At 46.9% G+C, this 20957-nt stretch overlaps 1 protein-coding gene across 3 annotated transcripts in view; it reads left to right on the top strand.

Moving 5' to 3' along the window:
* The window catches only part of cdc27 (cell division cycle 27), a 241920-nt gene that overhangs the window by 81761 nt on the left and 139202 nt on the right, over positions 1-20957 (top strand). For all 3 annotated transcript variants that reach the window (XM_072486884.1, XM_072486887.1, XM_072486886.1), the window contains one exon: positions 20708-20925. In XM_072486884.1, the coding sequence (XP_072342985.1) occupies positions 20708-20925 (218 nt within the window). The remainder of the gene's footprint in view (positions 1-20707; positions 20926-20957) is intronic.

Here is a 20957-nt window from a genome sequence, read left to right as displayed (position 1 = left end):
CTGAAACACTACTCAATTTCTCATTAGACAACAAGAAAAGAAACACATAGCTCTTAATCTACCTTGTAGTGGGAGATTTGCAGACTCCGTGTCAGGCAGATAGAGTCGGAGCTTTACAGAATGGAAACAGGCACTCCCGCCCCACTTGTCAATGCCGCCCAGTTTTTAACCACTAAGCTTGTCCCAATTGCCCACATTTGACCCAGATCCCTCTATACCCATCTTACCCACATAACTATCTAAATGTTTTTTAAAAGACAAAATTGTACCCACCTTACTACTGCCTCTGGCAGCTCATTCCAGACACTCGCCATCCTCTGTGAAAAAATGTGCGCTCTGGACCCTTTTGTATCTCTCCCCTCTCACCTTAAGCCTATGCTCTCTAGTTTTAGACTCCCCTACCTTTGGGAAAAGATGTTGACTATCTACCTTATCTAAGCCCCTCATTATTTTATAGACCTCTATAAGATCACCCCTAAGCCGCCTAAGCTCTAGAGAAAGAAAGTCCCAGCCTCTCCTTATAACTCAAACCATCACGTCCCGGTTGCATCCTAGTAAATCTTTTCTGCACTCTTTCTCGTTTAATAATATCCTTTCTATAATAGAGTGACCTGAACTGTGTACACTATTTTCTCCAAAAACTCCCTCTCTAAAACTTTTCAAAATGTCTCTCTACATTCCTTGGCTCCACCCAGCAATGACCTCATCTCCCCAAGCTGAAAAACAATCTCTGCAGGCTGTAAAGCACATTAAATCCCAATGGACTTTCTCGGTCAAACCACAGTCCATTAGACCGGACTAGAAAACCCATTACTTGATCAATTTCACCTTCTAGCTGCTAAAAGCACCGAGGCCCTGCAAAACAGAATTCTTTCTTTTTTTTTAAATGTCCCGGCAGTCAAACACACTATAACCCCAGACTTTTAACCTTTAAATTGCCCAATACTTGGAATCCAATATTCCTAAAGTCTTCCAGTCGTTATAGCGCCTCCGTAAAAAAAAATGAACCAGCAATGGAAACAGATGACTTTAATTTTTTGAAACCCTTTTGAAAAATATTTGTATTGGGATTTTTAATATTTAGTAACAATTTACACACAACAAGATACACTCAAAAGAAGAAACCAAGCAACATCAACTTCACGTATGTCTGTACACCAGATTGTCACTTCCCCTGTGACCCAGGTTCCTGTGCATGCATTCACTTTCCAATCAGTGCCAGAACTCTTTACTTTCTTTATATTTACACCTTGTTTTGATGGAGGGAAGTCCTGTTCTCCCATTAAGCTTTCGAGGGAGGTTCGGATGGACGACTCTATTTTCCATGTGTGGGAGGGATCTGTGTATCTCCTCCGGTGAATGGCCTTCCTCCCCGTCCCTCATCTGTACGTGAGCTCCCTTTTATCCTGGCGGTAGCAGAGGTTTGTGAACTTCTTCCGTGTATCCTGGAACCTCTCCTCAGACCCTCTGATCGACAATTCTATCTTCTTTAGTCTCAGGAACTCCGCTATGTCTGAGAGCACTGCGAGGCCCTGCATGGTGCTGCCGACTGGCCATCAGTGAGGCGAAGGCCAGTGCCTCCACCCCCTTCCCTGTCCAGAGCTTTGAATGTCCTGGTGTCTTCCTCCTGAATGGGGGTTATTATTGCATTCAGCAGGCTTCTGATGTTCACTGTCTGCCCTTAACAAACCAGGTCTGATCTTCTGCGATCACCTCTGCCAGCCAGCTCTCCAGGCGTCTCACCAGACCTTTCGTTAGGACTTTTGCATCAGTATTTAAGAGAGAAATGGGTGTGTTATGGCCCACACTCGTTGGTTCTTTGTCCTCTTTTGGGATCATTGAGATCGCTGCCTGGACCAGCATAGGTGGCAAAGCTCCCATCAATAGTGAGCCGTTGAACACCTCCCGTAAGTATGGGGCTCCTTCCTTCTGGAGAGCAGATCAAATTCCATCTGCAGCTTTTTCCTCTCCGCCCGCAATTCCATGGTTGAGGCCATGGGGTACCACCGATCTACCTCCAGTATGGAGTCGATCAGCTGCTGCTGTCTTTCTTTCCTGACCCTATGGGCTCTTTAAGGTTTAACGTAGTAGAAAATTCTAACAGGGTTAGACAGGTAGATTCAGAAAGAATGTTCCCGATGGTGGGGGAGTCCAGAACTAGTGGTCCTAGTTTGAGGATAAGGGGTAAACCTTTTAGGACTGAGGTGAGGAGAAATTTCTTCACTTGGAGAGTGGTGAATCTGTGGAATTCACTACCTCAAAGTATTTGAGGCCAAAACATTGTGTAATTTCAAGAAGGAATTGGATATAACTCTTGGGGCTAAAGGGATCAAAGGATATTGGAAGGGGGATATCAGGTTATTGATGATCAGCTATGATAATGAATGATGGAGCAAGTTCCCAGGGCCAAATTGCCTCCTCCTGCTTCTATTTTGTGTATGTTTCTATGTATGGTTCTCCCCTGATCATTGCCTTCAGTGCTTCCCAAAACGTGGAGGGTGAGACCTCCCCATCCTGATTGCAGGTTACATACCATCGATAGCTTGGGATATCTTTGTACAGAATTCCTTATCGGCGAGGAGAGCTGTATCCAGCCTCCGTGGGGGGGGCGTTGTGCCCGGCACTTCTCCAACCTCACACCCATATAATGTGGAACGTGGTTGGAGATTACAATTGCGGTGTAATTTGTTACCGCCTTTGTTACCCCTGGAAGCACCATGTTCCCTATGACAAAGAAGTCAATATGCGGGTCGGTCTTATCTCGGTCAGGGATCCTGTGGGATAAAACACTTTTAACGTTAAACATTTCTTAAGATCACATACAATTTCTACTCTATACGACATATCATTTTACATTTTTAAACAGGCAAACATCAACCTACTGTTCATTCTCATCTTCCTGCAGCAGTGTACAGCACCAACACCCACATCACTTGCATCAATTGTCACTGTAAATGGTTTGACATAATTAGGTGTCATCAACACTGTTGCAATGGTTACCATTTTTCTTCAGATTATCAAATGTCTCCTGACATTCCGATGTCCACTGAAATATTTTGTGTTTTTTTTTTTAGAAGTTCAGTCAGGGGAGCAACCACGCTGCTGAAATTTGGCATAAATTTCCAGTAGAAACCACTCATGCCCAGAAACCTCAGTACTTCTCTCCTAGTTGATGATATTGGAAATTCTCCAATAGCTTTCGTCTTCATATTCCGTGGTGCCATCTGACCATGTCCAATGGTATGGCCTAAGAAGGTGACTTGCGCTTTTGCAAATTTGCTCTTAGCCAAATTTACCACCAATCCAGCTTCCTTTAATCGATCAAATTATTTTTAAAAATGTTGCAAATGCTCCTTCCACGTTTCACTGAATACCACCAAATTGTCAATGTATACACAATTGTTTAGACCCGGGATGTTCTTGTTAGTTGATCTTTGGAATATTGCTGGCACATTCTTCATTCCAAATGGCAAAACCTCAAATTGATACAGACCATTTGGCGTCACAAAAGCCTAAACGTTTCCCCCTGTCTGATAAAGTTACTTAAAGTAAGTCAAGTTGGTAATAAAATGTGCTTGTCCCACAGTCTTCCAAACGAGAATAGGGTACGAATTTGACTTTGTAACTTTGATCTTTCTATAGTCCACACATAATCATTGTCTTCCATCTGGTTTTTGTACCAATCGCTGCAACTCACCGATGATATCATCTTTAAACATGTTGTCAATCTTCTTTTGCAACTGCTAACTTTAGTGGATTGAGCCTGTATGGATGTTTAATGTGAATAGAATTTTGTGTATCTGCATTATGCATAATTACTTTCGTACTTCCCAACTTAGAACATAGAACATACAGTGCAGAAGGAGACCATTCGGCCCATCGAGTCTGCACCGACCCACTTAAGCCCTCACTTTCATCCCTATCCCTGTAACCCAATAACCCCTCGTAACCTTTTTGGACACTAAGGGCATTTTATAATGGCCAATCCACCTAACCTGCATATCTTTGGACTGTGGAGGAAACCGGAGCATCCAAAAGAAACCCACGCAGACACAGGGAGAATGTGCAGACTCCGCACAGACAGTGACCCAGCGGGGAATCGAACCTGGGACCCTGGTGCTGTGAAACCACAGTGCTAGCCACTTGTGCTACCGGGCTGACATACAGCTCTGTGACTGTAATAACTCTTTTAGATCATTTTGATTTTCCTCGGGAAGGTAACTCAATTTATCACTGTTTTTAATACTTTACTCATTATTCAATTTAATTTGTGGAATGTCAAATTCAGAAACATCTGGATTTATCTCTTCCCTGACGACTTCCTCCTTTCCTTCTCTAAACAAAATACCTTTTGAGGATATTAACATGACACATTCCTTCTATCTGCCGTTCTTATCAAATTAAAAGGAAATTGAGTGAGGTGAATTATTTAATAAGGCCCCCTAAATCTTGCTTTCAGTGGTTCACCTACGACTGGTAACAACCTTGTCCCCCTAACAAAACTAAGAATTTTTGATTTCTTATCCACCTCGTTTTTTTATCACATGTTGTGACAATTTTAAATTAAAGCCCCCCTAGTTAATTTCTCCCTAAAGTTTGACACAGTCCAACAATGTAGTCTCCCACTACTGACCTACCAAAGAACAAAGATCAATACAGCACAGGAACAGGCCCTTCGGCCCTCCAAGCCTGTACCTGTCATGATACCAATTGCCAAAACCCTCAGCTCTTCCTTGTGCCATATCCCTCTATACCCATCATATCCATGTGTTTGTCAAGATGCCTTTTGAACGCCATTAATGTATCTGCTTCCAAACCTCCCTTGGCAATGCGTTCCAAGCACTCGCCATCCTCTGCGTAAAAAACATGCCTTGCACATCTCCTCTAAACTTTGCCCCAAGGACCTGAAAACCTATCCCCCCCTGGTGACTGACCCCTCCACCTTGGGAAAGAGAGTCTGCCCATCCACTCTATCCATGCCCCTCATAACCTTGTAGACCTCGATCAGGTCACCCCCTCAACCTCCGTCTTTCTAATGAAAACAGCCCGAGTCTATTCAGCCTCTCCACAAAGCTAACACCCTCCAGACCAGGCAACATCCTGGTAAACCTCCTCTGCACCCTCTCCAAAGCCTCCACATCTTTCTGGTAGAATGACCCAAATGCTTTATATTCATAGATTTCATAGAATTTACAGTGCAGAAGGAGGCCATTCGGCCCATCGAGTCTGCACCGGCTCTTGGAAAGAGCACCCTACCCAAGGTCAACACCGCCACCCTATCCCCATAACCCAGCAACCCCACCCAACACTAAGGGCAATCTTGGACACTAAGGGCAATTTATCATGGCCAATCCACCTAACCTGCACATCTTTGGACTGTGGGAGGAAACCGGAGCACCCGGAGGAAACCCACGCACACACGGGGAGGATGTGCAGACTCCGCACAGACAGTGACCCAAGCTGGAATCGAACCTGGGACCCTGGAGCTGTGAAGCAATTGTGCTATCCAAGGCTACCGTCTTCAAGGGCTTCATCTGTCCTAAGCCTTTTAGACCTTACGAATGCTTCCTTTTCCTTTTTGACAAGGTTCATGATATCCCTCGTTATCCAGGGTTCCATATACTTGCCACCCTTATCTTTCATCCTCACAGGTACATGCCGGTCCTGAATTCTAATCAACTGACAATTTCTCTTTGATCAATTTACGTGGTCCCCTCACCTCGGTGACCAAAAATCAATTTGAATGGACTGAATTTAGTTGATTGCAATTAGAAATGCACGTAATGAAATAGTACAAATGGAATTCCTTTATAAGACCTTAATAGGAGCAGAATTAGGCCATTTGACCCATTGAGTCTGCTCCTCCATTTAATTGTGGCTGATCTGTGCCTTATTCCCATTCTCCTGCTTTCTCCCCATAACCCCTGATCTCCATATTCATCAAGAAATTCCCTTATGAAACAAGAACACCAGATTTGTGCTTTTGGTGCTGTTGCCTACAGGGCTACAGATGAAGAACTGGATGATGAAATCCAACAGAATAGTTGGCAGCACGGTAGCATTGTGGATAGCACAATTGCTTCACAGCTCCAGGGTCCCAGGTTCGATTCTGGCTTGGGTCACTGTCTGTGCGGAGTCTGCACATCCTCCCCGTGTGTGTGTGGATTTCCTCCGGGTGCTCCGGTTTCCTCCCACAGTCCAAAGATGTGCAGGTTAGGTGGATTGGCCATGATAAATTGCCCTTGGTGTCCAAAATTGCCCTTAGTGTTGGGTGGGGTTGCTGGGTTGTGGGGATGGGGTGGAGGTGTTGACTTGGGTAGGTGCTCTTTCCAAGAGCCGGTGCAGACCCGATGGGCCAAATGGCCTCCTTCTGCACTGTAAATTCTATGATAATAGTTCTTTCGTAGCATATCAGGACTAGGGACTTTATCCCAATCCTCTGGATAATCTTGACTTTAGGTCCTCAAAATGATCTTAGAATTTGCCATATTTCTAATGCCCCTTGTGATTCCAGATGATACACCGTTAAATTGCTTTATTCCTGAGCTACCCATAACAATTCTTGAATAACTTCGGCATAAAATTGAATCCCTGATTGATTGAATTTCTTTTAGTCGTCCATATCTAGTTTAAAAATAAACTACAACCAGGGCAGCACGGTTGCGCAGTGGTTAGAAATGCTGTCTCACGGCGCCGAGGACCCGGGTTCGATCCCGGCCGAGGGTCACTGCCCGTGTGGAGTTTGCACATTCTCCTCGTGTCTGTGTGGGTTTCACCCCCACAGCCCAAAGATGTGCAGGATAGGCGGATTGACCGCACTTTTGCCCCTTAATTGGGAAAAAATAATTGGGTACTCTAAATTTAGGTTTTAAAAGTTCCTCTACAACAGGGGCATTACGGTGGCACAGTGGTTAGCACTGCTGCCTCACGGTCCCGCGGACCTGTGTTCGATCCCGACCCTGCCACTGTGTGTGAGGGATTTGCACATTCTCCCCGTGTCTGCGTGGGTCTCAACCCCACAACACAAAGATGTGCAGGGTAGATGGATTGGCCCAGCTAAATTGCCCCTTAATTGGGAAAAAGTGGAAAAATTTATATTAAGAAAAATATATTTTTAGAAACTCCGCTACAACCCTCTCAGATGCAATGTTTCTGAATGGAATTGCCTCCGGAAATCTAGTAGACATGTCTTTTATGGTCAACAGATACTGATTCTCACTTTTGGTTTTCGGCAGGGGTCCCACTCAACCAATTATGGACCCTTGTAAAAGGTTCCTCAAATGCTGGAATAGGTATGCTGTTTTAATTACGACCTGAGGTTTCCTTATTACAGTGGTTAGCATTGCTGCCTCACAGTGCAGAGACCTGGGTTCAATTCCTGCCTCTAATTAATAATAATAATCTTTATTAGTGTCACAAGTAGGCTTACATTAACACTGCAATGACGTTACTGTGAAAATCCCGTAGACCACTTTGGCATCGGTTTGTCTTTTCCCAGACTTTTTCCTAGGGTAGAGGGGTCAATTACTCGGGGGCATAGGTTTAAGGTGCGAGGGGCAAGGTTTAGAGGAGATGTACGAGGCAAGTTTTTTACACCGAGGGTAGTGGGTGCCTGGAACTCGCCGCCGGAGGAGGTGGTGGAAGCAGGGATGATAGTGATGTTTAAGGGGCATCTTGACAAATACATGAATATGATGGGAATAGAGGGATACGGACCCCGGAAGTGCAGAAGATTTTAGTTTAGACGGGCAGCATGGTCGGCGCAGGCTTGGAGGGCCGAAGGGCCTGTTCTTGTGCTGTACCTTTCTTTGTTCTTTGTTGTTTGGTTACACAGAGAATTCAGAATGTCCAATTCACCTAACAACATTTCTTTTGGGACTTGTGGGAGGAAACCGGAGCACCAGGAAGAAACCCACGCAGACACTGGAAAACGTGCAGACTTTGCACAGACAGTGACCCAAGCGGAGATCAAACCCGGAACCCTGGTGCTGTGAAGCAACAGTGCTAACCACTGTACTGCTATGCTGTATGCTTCTTAATTGAAAGAAAATTATCATTATCCACTGCTGCATGTTGGTGAGAGTTGGTCGTTGCCAGTGTACAGAAAGCAACTGACATGCTTTTGGTTGATGTTGTTGGGGACCGCAGAAATAGATTACCAAAGGTAGATGCTTGGGCGTTGCCGAGGTAATGCTGTGAAAGAGAAATTATTCTCTGGCTGCCATGAGAAAAATAGTACCAGCTGAGTCTAGTCTCACCAAGCTGGATCACATGCGCGAGGTGTTGTAAGAGGGATGAAAGAACAAAGAGCAATCCAGCACACGAATAGGCCCTTTGGCCCACCTAGCCTGTACCGGTCATGATATCACCCTTAACCAAAACCCTCAGCACTTCCTTGTGCCGTATCCCACCATAACCAATCTATTTGGCAAGATGCCTTTTGAACGCCGTTAATGTATCTGCCTCCACAACCTCCCCTGGCAACGCACTCCAGGCACTCACCACCCTCTGTGTAAAAGACCTGCCTCGCACATCTCCTCTAAACTTTGCCCACTGACCTTAAACCAGTGCCCCTGGTGACTGACCCCTCCACCCTGGGAAAGCATGCCTGCCTATCCGCTATCCATGCCCCTCATAATCTTGTAGACCTCTATCAGGTCACCGCTCACCCTCTGTCGTTCTAATGAAAAACCTCTGTTCTAATGAAAACAGTCCCGAGTCTGTTCAGCCTCTCCGCATAGCTAACGCCCTCCAGACCAGGCAACATCCTGGTAAACCTCCTCTGCACCCTCTCCAAAGCCTCCACATCCTTCTGATAGTGGCGACCAGCATTGTGCGCAATATTCCAAGTGCGACCTTACCAAGGTTCGATACAACTGTAGCAATACTTGCCAGTTTTTATACTCTATGCCCAGTCCAATGAAGGCAAGCAGTTCGTATGCTTTCTTGACTACCTTGTCCACTTGTGTTGCCACCTTTAAAGATCTATGGACTTGCACGCCCAGATCTCTGACTTTCTATGTTCCTAAGAGCTTTGCCATTTACGGTATATTTCCCCTTTGTTACACCTACCAAAATGCATTAACTCACATTTGTTTGGTTAAACTCCATTTTCCATTTCTTTGCCCAAGTCTCCAACCGATCTATTTCCTGCTGTATCCTCTGACAATCCTCAACAATATCTGCCACTCCACCAATCTTGATGTCATCTGCGACATTACTGATCAGATCAGCTACAGTTTCCTCCAAATCGTTTATGTGTACTACAAATAACAGAGACCCCAGCACATATTCTTGTGGAACACCACTAGGCACAACCTTACATTCCGGAAAACGCCCTTCGACTGCTGTCCTTTGCCTTCTGTGACTGAGCCAGTTCTGTATCCATCTTACCACCTCGCATCTGATCCTGTGTGCCGCACCTTTTGTACCAGTCTGCCATGAGGCAGCTTGTCAAAGGCTTTACTGAAGTCCAAATAAACAACATCCACCGCCCTCTCCTCATCAATCATCTTTGCCATCTCCTCAAAAATCTCAGTCAAGTTAGTGTGGTACGACCTCCCCTTCACAAAAAGGAACTGAATATTACTTAAATGGAGAAAGACTGCAGAAAGCTGCAGCACAAAGGGATTTCGGGGCCTTGTGAATAAATCACAAAAATCTGGCACGCAAGTTCAGGTAATAGGGAAGGTAAATGAAATGTTGGCCTTGATTTCCAAGGGAATAGAATATAAAAATAGGGAAGTCTTGCTAAAACTATACGAGGCACTAGTTGGACCACCTGGAATACTGTTAACAGTTTTGGTCCCCTTATCTAATGTTATGGGCCAGGGTTTAGAAAACTCCACAGTATATCATGGAGTTCACCTGACCTACAACTGTTTATCGATTTTGGTTACGATGAGCACAAGATCCTGCCTTTCAGGTGTTATTCAACAGAGGCCTTAAGCACATTTAATCAAAAACAAGCTTTATTTTACAAATTTAGTTAACGTTTTTATAAACACACATAGTAAGCATTTTTATCAACTACAAACATAAATACCCCACAGCTACAGTAATCTATGTATCTCCCTTAATAATTTCCCCCCTTTTAACTTCCATTTAATAACGAGATCCCATAAACCAGAAACCCCTTTTCAAAGGTGTGGCCCAACACACGGCACTCTAACTATCTGTAAGACCTGGTATGGTTAATCTTGTTTCCTTTCCAAAACAGCAGGTTTGAATTCCTTCCAGAAAACAGTTATCTCTTTTAAGTTATCAGGTTATCTGGAAACAGCTTCTAAAATGAAGATAGAGACACCGCTTTCCAACCTGTGCAATACAAAGCCAGGTCAAACGCAAAGCAAAAGTAAAACCTCTATCAGGTCACCCCTCCACCTCTGTCGTTCTAATGATAACACTCTGAGTCTATTCAGTCTCTCTGCATAGCTAACACCATTAGCGAAAGCCACAGCCAGCTCCCAACTCAAAAACAAAAGTAAAAACTGCCAAAGCCACAGCCTAGCTCCACCCACACAATGACATCACTGAAGCCAATTGATAAGACAAATCCTCAATGGAACACTCCCATGACATGAAGGAAAAATATACTGGCATTGAAGGAGGTCCAGAGAAGGTTCACTGGTTGTTCCCAGGTGCAGGAATTTTCTTATGGGGAGAGGTTGGGTCTGTATTTATTGGAGTTTGGAAGAATGAATGGAAACCTTATTGAGACATATAGGATTCTCAGGGGGCTTGACAGGGTAGGTGCTGAGAGGTTGCTTCCCCTTGTGGGAGAGTCTAGGACCAGCGCGCATAATCTCGGACTAAGGGGGTCTAAGACCGAAATAAAGAGGAATTTCTTCTCTGACATTAGTCTATGGAATTCTTTCCGGATAGGGCAGTAGAGGCTGGGTCATTAAGTATGTTCATGGTTGAGAAAGACCGATTTCTTTTTAAAAAAAAAAATATATATTTTATTAAAGTTTTCAAACACAATTTTTCCACTTTACAAATCAACACAAGAGATGACACAATAACTAATAAGTAACATTATTTAAATAAAATAGTGAACTAGCAAATTAACAAGAAGTAGTGCCCCCCCCCCCCCGGGCTGCTGCTGACGATCTATTTTCCCTTAACGTTCCGCGAGATAGTCCAGGAACAGTTGCCACCGCCTGGAGAACCCCTGAACCGATCCTCTCAACGCAAACTTCATCCGTTCCAGTTTTATGAACCTTGCCATGTCGTTTGTCCAGGCCTCCACGCCGGGGGGTTTCGTTTCCTTCCACATAAGTAAGATCCTTCGCCGGGCTACCAGGGACGCAAAGGCCAGAATATCGGCCTCTTTCGCCGACTGCACTCCCGGCTCTTCCGCTACCCCAAATATAGCTAACCCCCAGCCTGGCTTGACCCGGACCTTCACCACCTTTGAAATCACTCTTGCCACTCCCCTCCAGTACTCATCCAGTGCCGGACACGACCAGAGGGGTTTATCAGTGTCGCTCTACGCAGTGTGGTTCACCGGGCTTCCCAAGCACCTCCCGCACCTGTCCTCCACTCCGAAGAACCTGCTCAGTCTTGCTCCCGTCATGTGTGCTCTGTGTAGAATAGAATTGTATCAGGCTAAGCCTGGCACACGAGGAAGAGGAATTTACCCTACTTAGGGCATCAGCCCCTCCTCAATCTCCTCCCCCAGCTCTTCTTCCCATTTTCCTTTCAGCTCCTCTACCAGCGCCTCCCCCTCGTCTCTCATCTCCTGATACACTTTGCCCTCCTCGACCCATACCCCCGAAATCACTCTATCCTGGATATCCTGTGTCGGGAGCAGCGGAAATTCCCTCACCTGTTGCCTCGTAAACGCCCTCATTTGCATATATCTAAAGATATTCCCCAGGGGCAACTCCTACTTTTCCTCCAGCGCTCCCAGGCTCGCAAACTCCCCATCAATAAACAAGTCTCTCAATCTCCTAATTCCTGCCCGATGCCAGCTCTGGAACCCTCCGTCCATCCTTCCTGGGACAAACCTATGGTTATTCCTGATTGGGGACCACACCGAGGCACCCAACACCCCCCTATGTCGCCTCCATTGCCCCCAGATCCTTAAGGTTGCCACCACCACTGGGTTCGTGGTATACCTTTTCTGGGAATGCAGCGAGAGCGGCAGCATATCCCACCTCTTGAAATCCTCCTCCATCTGCTCCACCAGCCGTGTCAGATTGAGTTTGTGTAGAGTTCCCCAGCTCTTGGCTACCTGGATCCCCAAATATCGGAAGCTCCTTTCCACTCTCCTTAACGGCAGGGCTTCTATCCCTCTTCCCTGATCCCTGGGGTGTACTACAAAAAGCTCACTCTTCCCCATATTAAGCCTATATCCTGAAAAATCTCCAAACTCCCTCAATATCTGCATAACCTCTGTCATCCCCGCCACAGGATCCGCCACATACAGCAGTAGGTCATCTGCGTAGAGTGACACTCTATGTTCCTCTCCCCCTCTAACCACCCCCCTCCATTTCCTAGAGTCTCTCACCGCTATGGCCAGTGGTTCAATTGCCAACGCGAACAGTAGTGGGGACAGGGGGCACCCCTGCCTTGTTCCCCTATGTAACCGAAAATACTCCGATCTCTGCCGATTTGTGACTACACTTGCCACTGGGGCCCCAGAGAGGAGATTGACCCAACTGATAAACCCCTCCCCGAACCCAAACCTCCTCAACACCTCCCATAAATACTCCCACTCTACCCTATCGAATGTCTTCTCTGCATCCATTGCTACCACTATCTCTGCCTCCCCCTCCGCTGGGGGCATCATTATCACTCCCAACAGCCGTCGCACGTTGACATTTAGTTGTCTCCCCTTTACAAACCCTGTCTGGTCTTCATGTACCACCTCCGGGACACAATCCTCGATCCTCGTCGCTCGCACTTTTGCCAGCAACTTGGCGTCCACATTCAGGAGCGAGATAGGCCTATATGACCCGCATTGCAGCGGATCTTTATCCCGCTTCAGGATTAGTGATATCGTCGCCTCCGACATTGTCGGGTGTAGAGTCCCCCCCTTCTCTGGTCTCGTTAAAGGTTCTTGCCAGCAGCGGGGCCAACAAGTCCACATATTTCCTGTAAAATTCCACCGGGAACCCGTCTGGTCCCGGGGCCTTCCCTGCCTGCATGTTCCCCAGCCCTTTAGTCACCTCATCCACCCCAATTGGCGCCCCCAGACCTGCCACCTCCTGCTCCTCCACCCTCGGGAAGCTTAGTTGGTCCAGAAACTGTTGCCTCCCCTCTTTTCCCTCCAGGAGTTGGGACCTATATAGCCTCTCATAAAAGGTCTTAAACACCGCAATTACCTTTCCTGCTCTCCGCTCCCTAGTTCCCGTTTCACCCCTGACTCCCCCTATTTCCCTCACCGCTATCCTCTTACGAAGCTGGTGGGCCAGCAGCTGGCTCGCCTTTTCCCCATATTCGTATCTCATCCCCTGTGCCTTCCTCCACTGTGCCTCTGCCTTCCCTGTGGTCAGCAGGTCAAACTCCATCTGAAGTCTTCGCCTCTCTCTTATATAGTTCTTCGTCCGGGGCCTCCGCATATCTTTTATCCACACTCAAAATCTCCCCCACTAATCTCTCCCTTTCTTTGCCCTCTTTGTTTCTCCTTGTAAGCCCTAATGGAGATCAACTCTCCCCTAACCACCGCCTTCAGCGCTTCCCATACTACCCCCCACCTGGATCTCACCGTCATCATTGGCCTCCAGGTACCTCTCAATACATCCCCGCACCCTTCCACAGACCCCCTCATCCGCCAATAGTCCCACATCCAGTCGCCAGACTGGGTGCTGTTCCCTCTCCTCTCCTAGTTCCAGATCCACCCAGTGCGGGGCATGGTCTGAAACGGCTATAGCCGGATACTCCGTTCCTTCCACCCTCGAAATCAGTGCCCTGCTCAAAACAAAGAAATCTATCCGGGAGTATACCTTATGGACATGGGAGAAAAAGGAGAACTCTTTGGCCAACGGCCTGGCAAATCTCCACGGATCCACTCCCCCCATTTGCTCCATGAACCCCCTGAGCACCTTGGCCGCTTCCGGTCCTGGATCTAGACCGATCTAACCCTGGATCCAGCACAGTATTGAAATCCCCCTCCCCCCCCATTACCAGGCTTCCCACCTCCAGGTCCGGGATACGTCCCAGCATCCGCTTCATAAATCCCGCGTCGTCCCAGTTCAGGGCATATACATTTACCAGCACGACCTCCTTTCCCTGCAATCTACCACTCACCATCACATATCTTTACCACCATTGTCCACCACTATATTTCTAGCCTCGAACGACACCCGTTTCCCCACCAATATCGCCACCCCTCTATTTTTCGCGTCCAACCCTGAGTGGAACACCTGTCCCACCCACCCGCCGCCGATTGGCCATCCCCTATCCTAGGCCAGTCCCGCGCACCCACCCGTCCCCCAGGCGGCGCACTCCCGTCCCGACCACCTCTTCCCTTGCCAGCTCCCCCTCGCTCCCAGCAACAGCAACCCAGATGACCACCCCCCCCCCCCCCCTCCGCTAGATCCCCATCTAGCATGGTTACTCCCCCCATGATGTTTCCGAAAGTCAGCTGACTCCAACTGACCCCGGCTTCCCCTGCTCTCCTTGACCCCCCCGTGTGTGGAACTCTCATTCTTCTTGCGCCTATCTTCCCGCCATCATCTCCTAGCGCTGGAAAACCCCCGCGCTTTCCTGCATCGGCCCCGCCCCCCATGGCGCAGCTCCCCCATCCCCCCCCCCCCCCAGTCCCTTTTTTCCACCGGCGCCCACATTTTTCAGTGTCCCCCCGTCAAGAAGAGAAAACCCCCCGTCTATCGTCCCGATACTGTGAACCTCCCATTCCCCAATTTACATTTCTATACATCGACATCGTCGTCTCCCCCACAGCATCAGTCCCTCAGTTCTGGTCCAATTTCTCTTCTTGGATGAAGGTCCATGCCTCATCCGACGTTTCAAAGTAGTAATGTTTGTCTTGGTGCGTGACCCACAATCGCGCCAGCTGCTGGATCCCAAACTTTATTTTCTTGTGAAGCACCACCTTGGCCCGATTAAAGCTCGCCCTCCTCCTCCTCCGGGCTTCAGTCCTGAAACATGCGTATCACCGCACTCTCCCACCTGCTACTCCGTACCTTCTTGGCCCAGCTCAAAACCGCGCCTCTGTCGGTGAAGCGGTGAAATCTCACCACTATCGCCCTTGGTGGTTCTCCAGCCTTTGGTCTCCTCACAAGGACCCGGTGAGCCCCTTCCACCTCCAGGGGGCCCGAGGGGCCCTCAGCTCCCATAAGCCCCAACGTCAGCTCCCTCGGGGGAAACCCAGAATCCGGAGGTTCTTTCTCCTCGAGCTGTTCTCCAGGACTTCGAGCCTTTCGCTTATATAGCGCCTCGTGCGTCTCCATTTTTACCGCTAGGCCCAGAATCTCATCCTCGTTCTCAGATGCCTTTGCCTTCACCCCACGGAGCTCTAATGCCTGGGCCTTTTGCGTTTCTTTTAGCCCTTCGATTGCCAATAACATCGGCGCCAGCACTTGCTCCTTTAATTTCTCCACACACCGTCGGAGGGATTCCTGCTGGTCCGGGCCCCATGTCGTCTGGGCTCCATCCGTCGCCATCTTGCTTCTTCTCTTCTATGCCGCTGCTCCAAAGGATCCTTCGCAATCTGGCCACTACCACCGATCCTTTCCATACACACCCAGGGGGAATCCTTCCTTCGTCACCCCACACTGGGTTTGGTAAAAAAAAAATTCCGTTGGGGCTCCCAAAAATAGCCCAAAAGTCCGTTCGAACGGGAGCTGCCGAAACGTGCGGCTTAGCAGTGCATCGCCGCAACCGGAAGTCGAGAAAGACCGATTTCTAATCAGTAAGGGAATCAAGGGTTAGAACATACAGTGCAGAAGGAGGCCATTCGGCCCATCGAGTCTGCACCGGCCCACTTAAGCCCTCACTTCCACCCTATCCCCGTAACCCAATAACACCACCTAACCTTTTTTGGTCACTAAGGACAATTTATCATGGCCAATCCACCTAACCTGCATGTCTTTGGACTGTGGGAGGAAACCGGAGCACCCGGAGGAAACCCACGCAGACACTGGGAGAACGTGCAGACTCCGCACAGACCGTGACCCAGTGGGAAATCGAACCTGGACCCTGGTGCTGTGAAGCCACAGTGCTAGCCACCTGTGCTACCGTGCTGCCCAGGTTTATGGGGATCAGCTGGAAAAGAGGAGTTGAGGATTATCACATTAGATCAGTCATGATCTCATTGAATGGCAGAGCAGTCTAAGGGCGGAATGCCCTACTTCTCCTGCATCTAATGTTAGACAGATTTTGAATTCGTATAGGGTTGAAGGGTTGTGGAAAACGGGCAGGAAAGTGGAGTTGATACCGAGAGGAGATCAGCCATTATCGTATTAAATGACAGAGTGGGCTCAAGGGGCTGAATTGCCTATTCCTGCTTCTGGTTCTTCTGTTCTTATGTGGCTCACTGTGAAAAGCCGCAGACAGATCAAGAAGGGTGAGGAGGGATAGTTCACAATGGCCGTGATAGTTCACGCAGTCACGTAAGAGCAAGTAATTTGTGAATTTTGATAACCATTGCAGTTTTGTCATTGCGGCAGAAAACTGGTTGGAAATATTGGTTTGTACGAAAGGTAAACACTGATTTATGTGGTGATGGCACATTCAAGAATTTTGGTGAACAGAAGAAAAGTTGATGGCAGTAAGGTCATTTACAAGGGCGTCGGGGTCGAGGGTGGGTTTTCTGAGGCAAGCGAGGATGAATGTAGATTTCAAAGGGTGATGGGCCATACCCAAGGGGAGAGAGCAATTAACAAAAAATGAAGATAGAGGCCAGGAAGGCAATTTGGGTGGTCACGAGTTTAGTGGGATAAGGTTGAGGAAGCAGAGGGTGGATCCTGGTGACATGAGAGGGCGAAAGCAAGAGAAATTGGGGTGTAAGATTAGGAAGTGAGATCAGAGCTTCGCTGGTCAGGGAAAGCTTTAGGGGAGGTTTGACCTGGACCGGACCAGGATTAGAAACAGCACCCTGCTCACCTAGATGGAGAGGAAGGAAAAAGATCCCTCTGGGATCCTGCAGACTGATCAAAAGATATCAACCATTGCCAAGCATTGCGCCCGATAACAGAAAGGATGCGAAGAACAATCTCTTCAGCAGACCAGCCAAAGATTAACCAAACCCCTCTAGTCCTCCCACTCATACCCTCCCGTTCTAATAGCTTTTTAAAAAATGACCAGGAAAGATTTCAACCTCAAGGAAGAGGCAGAGATAAGAGGCCAAGATAATCTGCCCAGGCCATCGAAGGAGAAAGGCACGGATTCTTTAAATTCAAAATATCAAAAACAAAACAAAATTAAAACCCGATACCGTTAACTCTGCTCTAATCCTCCATCTCAGTGAGGACTTAACTAACCCCATCACTCCTATCACTTAATTAAGTCCTGACTCACTCATCTTCATTATAAACAAGATGTGGGATGTCAAAAAGGCACTCCCCTCCCATAACTACAAGGATTATGACATAATAATATAATAATAATAATTGCTTATTGTCACAAGTAGGCTTCAATGAGGTTACTGTGAAAAGCCCCTAGTCGCCACATTCCGGCGCCTGTTCGGGGAGGCCAGTACATAATGACAAAAAGGAGTAAAACTGCACAGACCACAATTCACATAATTGATTCAGTTTGATGCTAGAACAGGATAACAGTCGCCACTCGCCACATCTCGCACGCCCATGCAGGCGGAAAAGTAAATATTCAACAACACAAACTCAAGGGAATAGCATGTCCAAGATAATAATCTTTATTATTGTCACAAGTAGGCTTGCATTAGCACTGCAATGAAGTTACTGTGAAAATCCCCTAGTCGCCACATTCCGGCGCCTGTTCAGGTACACTGAGGGAGAATTCAGAATGTCCAATTCACTTAAGCACGTTTTTCGTGACTTGTGGGAGGAAACCGGAGCACCCAGGGGAACCTATGCAGACATGGTGAGAACGTGCAGACTCCGCACAGGCAGTGACCCAAGTTGGGAATCGAACCCGGGTCCCTGGCACTGTGAAGCAACAGTGTTAACCAGACTTCCGGTGGCGGCCATGGAGTGAGAGGTTGCTTATTTAGTAGCTCCCGCTCGTGGTGGACATTTGGAATCTTTTCTCCTGATTTATGGGGGATTTGACTGGTAAAATTGGAGACTGGTGAGGCAGAGAAGAGGAATCTGCAACCGGTTTATGGTGTTGTGGACAGTTTATGGAGTCGTGGACCAGAAGTGGTCTGCAAAGAAGAGATTGTTGAGTAAAGAGGAGAGTGGAGCCTGCAGCACTGGAAAACATGGTGGAGGTTCAGGAGCTGGGATTGCCGGCCCAGTGGTCAACGGAGCAGCTGGTGAAATTTCTCCAGGAGAGTTTCGCCAAGCAAAGACCGAAGTATCTGGACCCGATTAAGACAGGGATTGATCGGGTGGAACAAAGGTTGGAAGCCCAGGGACTGGCGATCCCAAAGGTGGAAGAGAAGGTGGCTGAGCACGAGGACCAGCTAACCGCGTTGGCAATGGAGATGGATCTGTTGAGGGACCATCAGAAAAGGCTGCAGGAGAAGGTAGAGGATTTGGAGAACAGGTCGCGAAGGCAGAATTTAGGGATTGTTGGCCTCCAGTAGAGCATCGAGGGATCGGATGCAGGGGCATATGTGGCGCGTATGTTTGAGAAGCTGCTTTGCGAAGGTGCGTTTACTCAACCCCTGGAAATGGTGAGACAATACTCCAGTTGTGGCCAGGCCGTTTCTGACACAATTCCAACATTATATACCCGACTACCTCTGCCAGTGAAGGTGAGCATTCCATATGCTTTCTTAACAACCTTGTCTACTTGAACTGCTGTCTTTAGGGACCTGTGTACTTGTACGCCAAGATCTCTTACTTCATCTACCCCTCTTAATATATTCCCATTTTTCCCATTTATTGTGTACTCCCTATAACTGTTTGACCTCCCTAAATGCATGACCTCACATATTTCATTTGCCACTTTCTCGCCTACTCCACCAACACATCTATTGTTTTTTAAAAATAAATTTAGCATACCCAATTATTTCTTTTTTCAATTAAGGGGCAATTTAGCGTGGCCAATCCACCTAACTTGCACATCTTTGGGTTGTGTGGGTGAACCCCACGCAGACACTGGGAGAATGTGCAAACCCCACATGGACAGTGACCCAGGGCTGGATTGTTTTTAAGGTTATAGTTATCCTTTACACTGTCCATCACTCGGCCAATCTTGGTGTCTGCAAATTTACTAATCATCCTCCCCACGTTCACGCGCAAATCGTTAATATATAACGCAAACTGTAAGAGCCCCAACACCGAGCACCATTTGAAACAACTTTCCAATTGCAAGGGCAGCCATCAACCTTTGTTTCCTGTTCCTAAGTCAACTTTTTATCCAGTTTGCCACATTGCCCTGTATCTCATGGGCTTTCATGAGTCTACGGTGATGGGGCAGCCAGGAAAATGGAATTAAGATGACAATCTGTTCAACTATGATTTTATTCTTGTGTTCTGTTTTTGTTCTCAGTTGATTGAGGGTGGGGGCCATCACTTTTGATAGAAATTGTGTCCAGTCGGCATTTACTTGTTTCTAGCTAGGACTTTAATTTGAGTTATGTGTCTACCATTCAAACCTTTTGAGTTCTTTTTATCAGGAAGCTACACTTTGTTTTAGTTTGAATGTACAAAATTTGTGAACCACAAGGCTCCTCATTGATAAATTAGACTTGATATAGCATTATGGCCAGAGAGTAGTTCTTCAGCTGTAGTTGCCAGAAGCAGCTTCCAATTTAATTTCTGTCACAAATTAAGTCCATGTTGCCACATCCGTAACAAAGTCTTGTTTTTCATAATGTAACTGCTCACAATGTTAGATGCCTCATACAAAGCAAGTTCAGAAGTCTCAATGGTGCAAGCAATGGATAAATGAGTTTGGTCTGTTATGCAGGAAAGAAGCCTGGGGAAGGCAAAGCTCTTTGTAACCACTGCACCCCTCTTTCCTGCACATTTTTAAACAAGTTCCACTTTGATCATTACCTGTGCCAAATGAAATTTCTGACTGTCTCTTAATGCTCTGCCATAATGTCTTTGAAATCAACTAATACATAGAAGTTAAAACATGGGAAGCGACCATTTGAGCCAACCATCTCTGGACTATTTGCTTGTGTGGAGGTTGATACAACCACCCTGTTCCGCTATCCCTGCAACTTCTTCCATTGTTTACTTATCCAATGTAATCTTGAATTTTGATAATACTTCTGTCAGAACCTGTAATTCTAACTCTGCTAATAAAATTTCTTCACCCCGTTCCAAATTTCTTGCATTTAATGGTGTTTATCTGGCCTCTTACACCCAATCACCTCATTTACTAAACCCAGTCTGCTGCTACTTCAAGAGGTTTGGTATTCTGTTTTAATCCAAAAATAGTGCAATGGCTTTACGACGTGGTTAGGAGGTTACATGAAATTATCCATGTACCTGAGAGCCTTCAATTCCTTTCCTAAAATATGCAATTTCTCCACAACCAATTAAGGTAGATTCAGTTCATTGGGTGAAAAATGCACGAGTCAAAGAATGAAGATTACTTAGCCTATAATCTGATCTGTTGCTCTTTTTTTTTTTTGTAGGAATTGAACAGATTAAACCTTGAATCCTCTGCCTACTCAAAATATTCCTCAATGATGACTGATTCATCAGTATCTTTAATTGACCCATCTGTGATTTCTCCTGATTCTGTGCCGCTTGGTTCTGGATCCGCAGTCTTGTCCAAACAACTTGTAAATAAACCAAAGTCTGGGAGGAGTTTGCTTGGTGGTCCTGCTGCTCTTAGTCCCCTAACACCAAGGTAAGATTCTTGTTTGTCTCAAAAGCAAGTTT

The sequence above is a fragment of the Scyliorhinus torazame genome, chromosome 21, assembly GCF_047496885.1.
Source record: "Scyliorhinus torazame isolate Kashiwa2021f chromosome 21, sScyTor2.1, whole genome shotgun sequence".
NCBI classification, from domain to species: Eukaryota; Metazoa; Chordata; class Chondrichthyes; order Carcharhiniformes; family Scyliorhinidae; genus Scyliorhinus; species Scyliorhinus torazame.
This window is presented reverse-complemented; position numbering and strand designations above follow the sequence as displayed.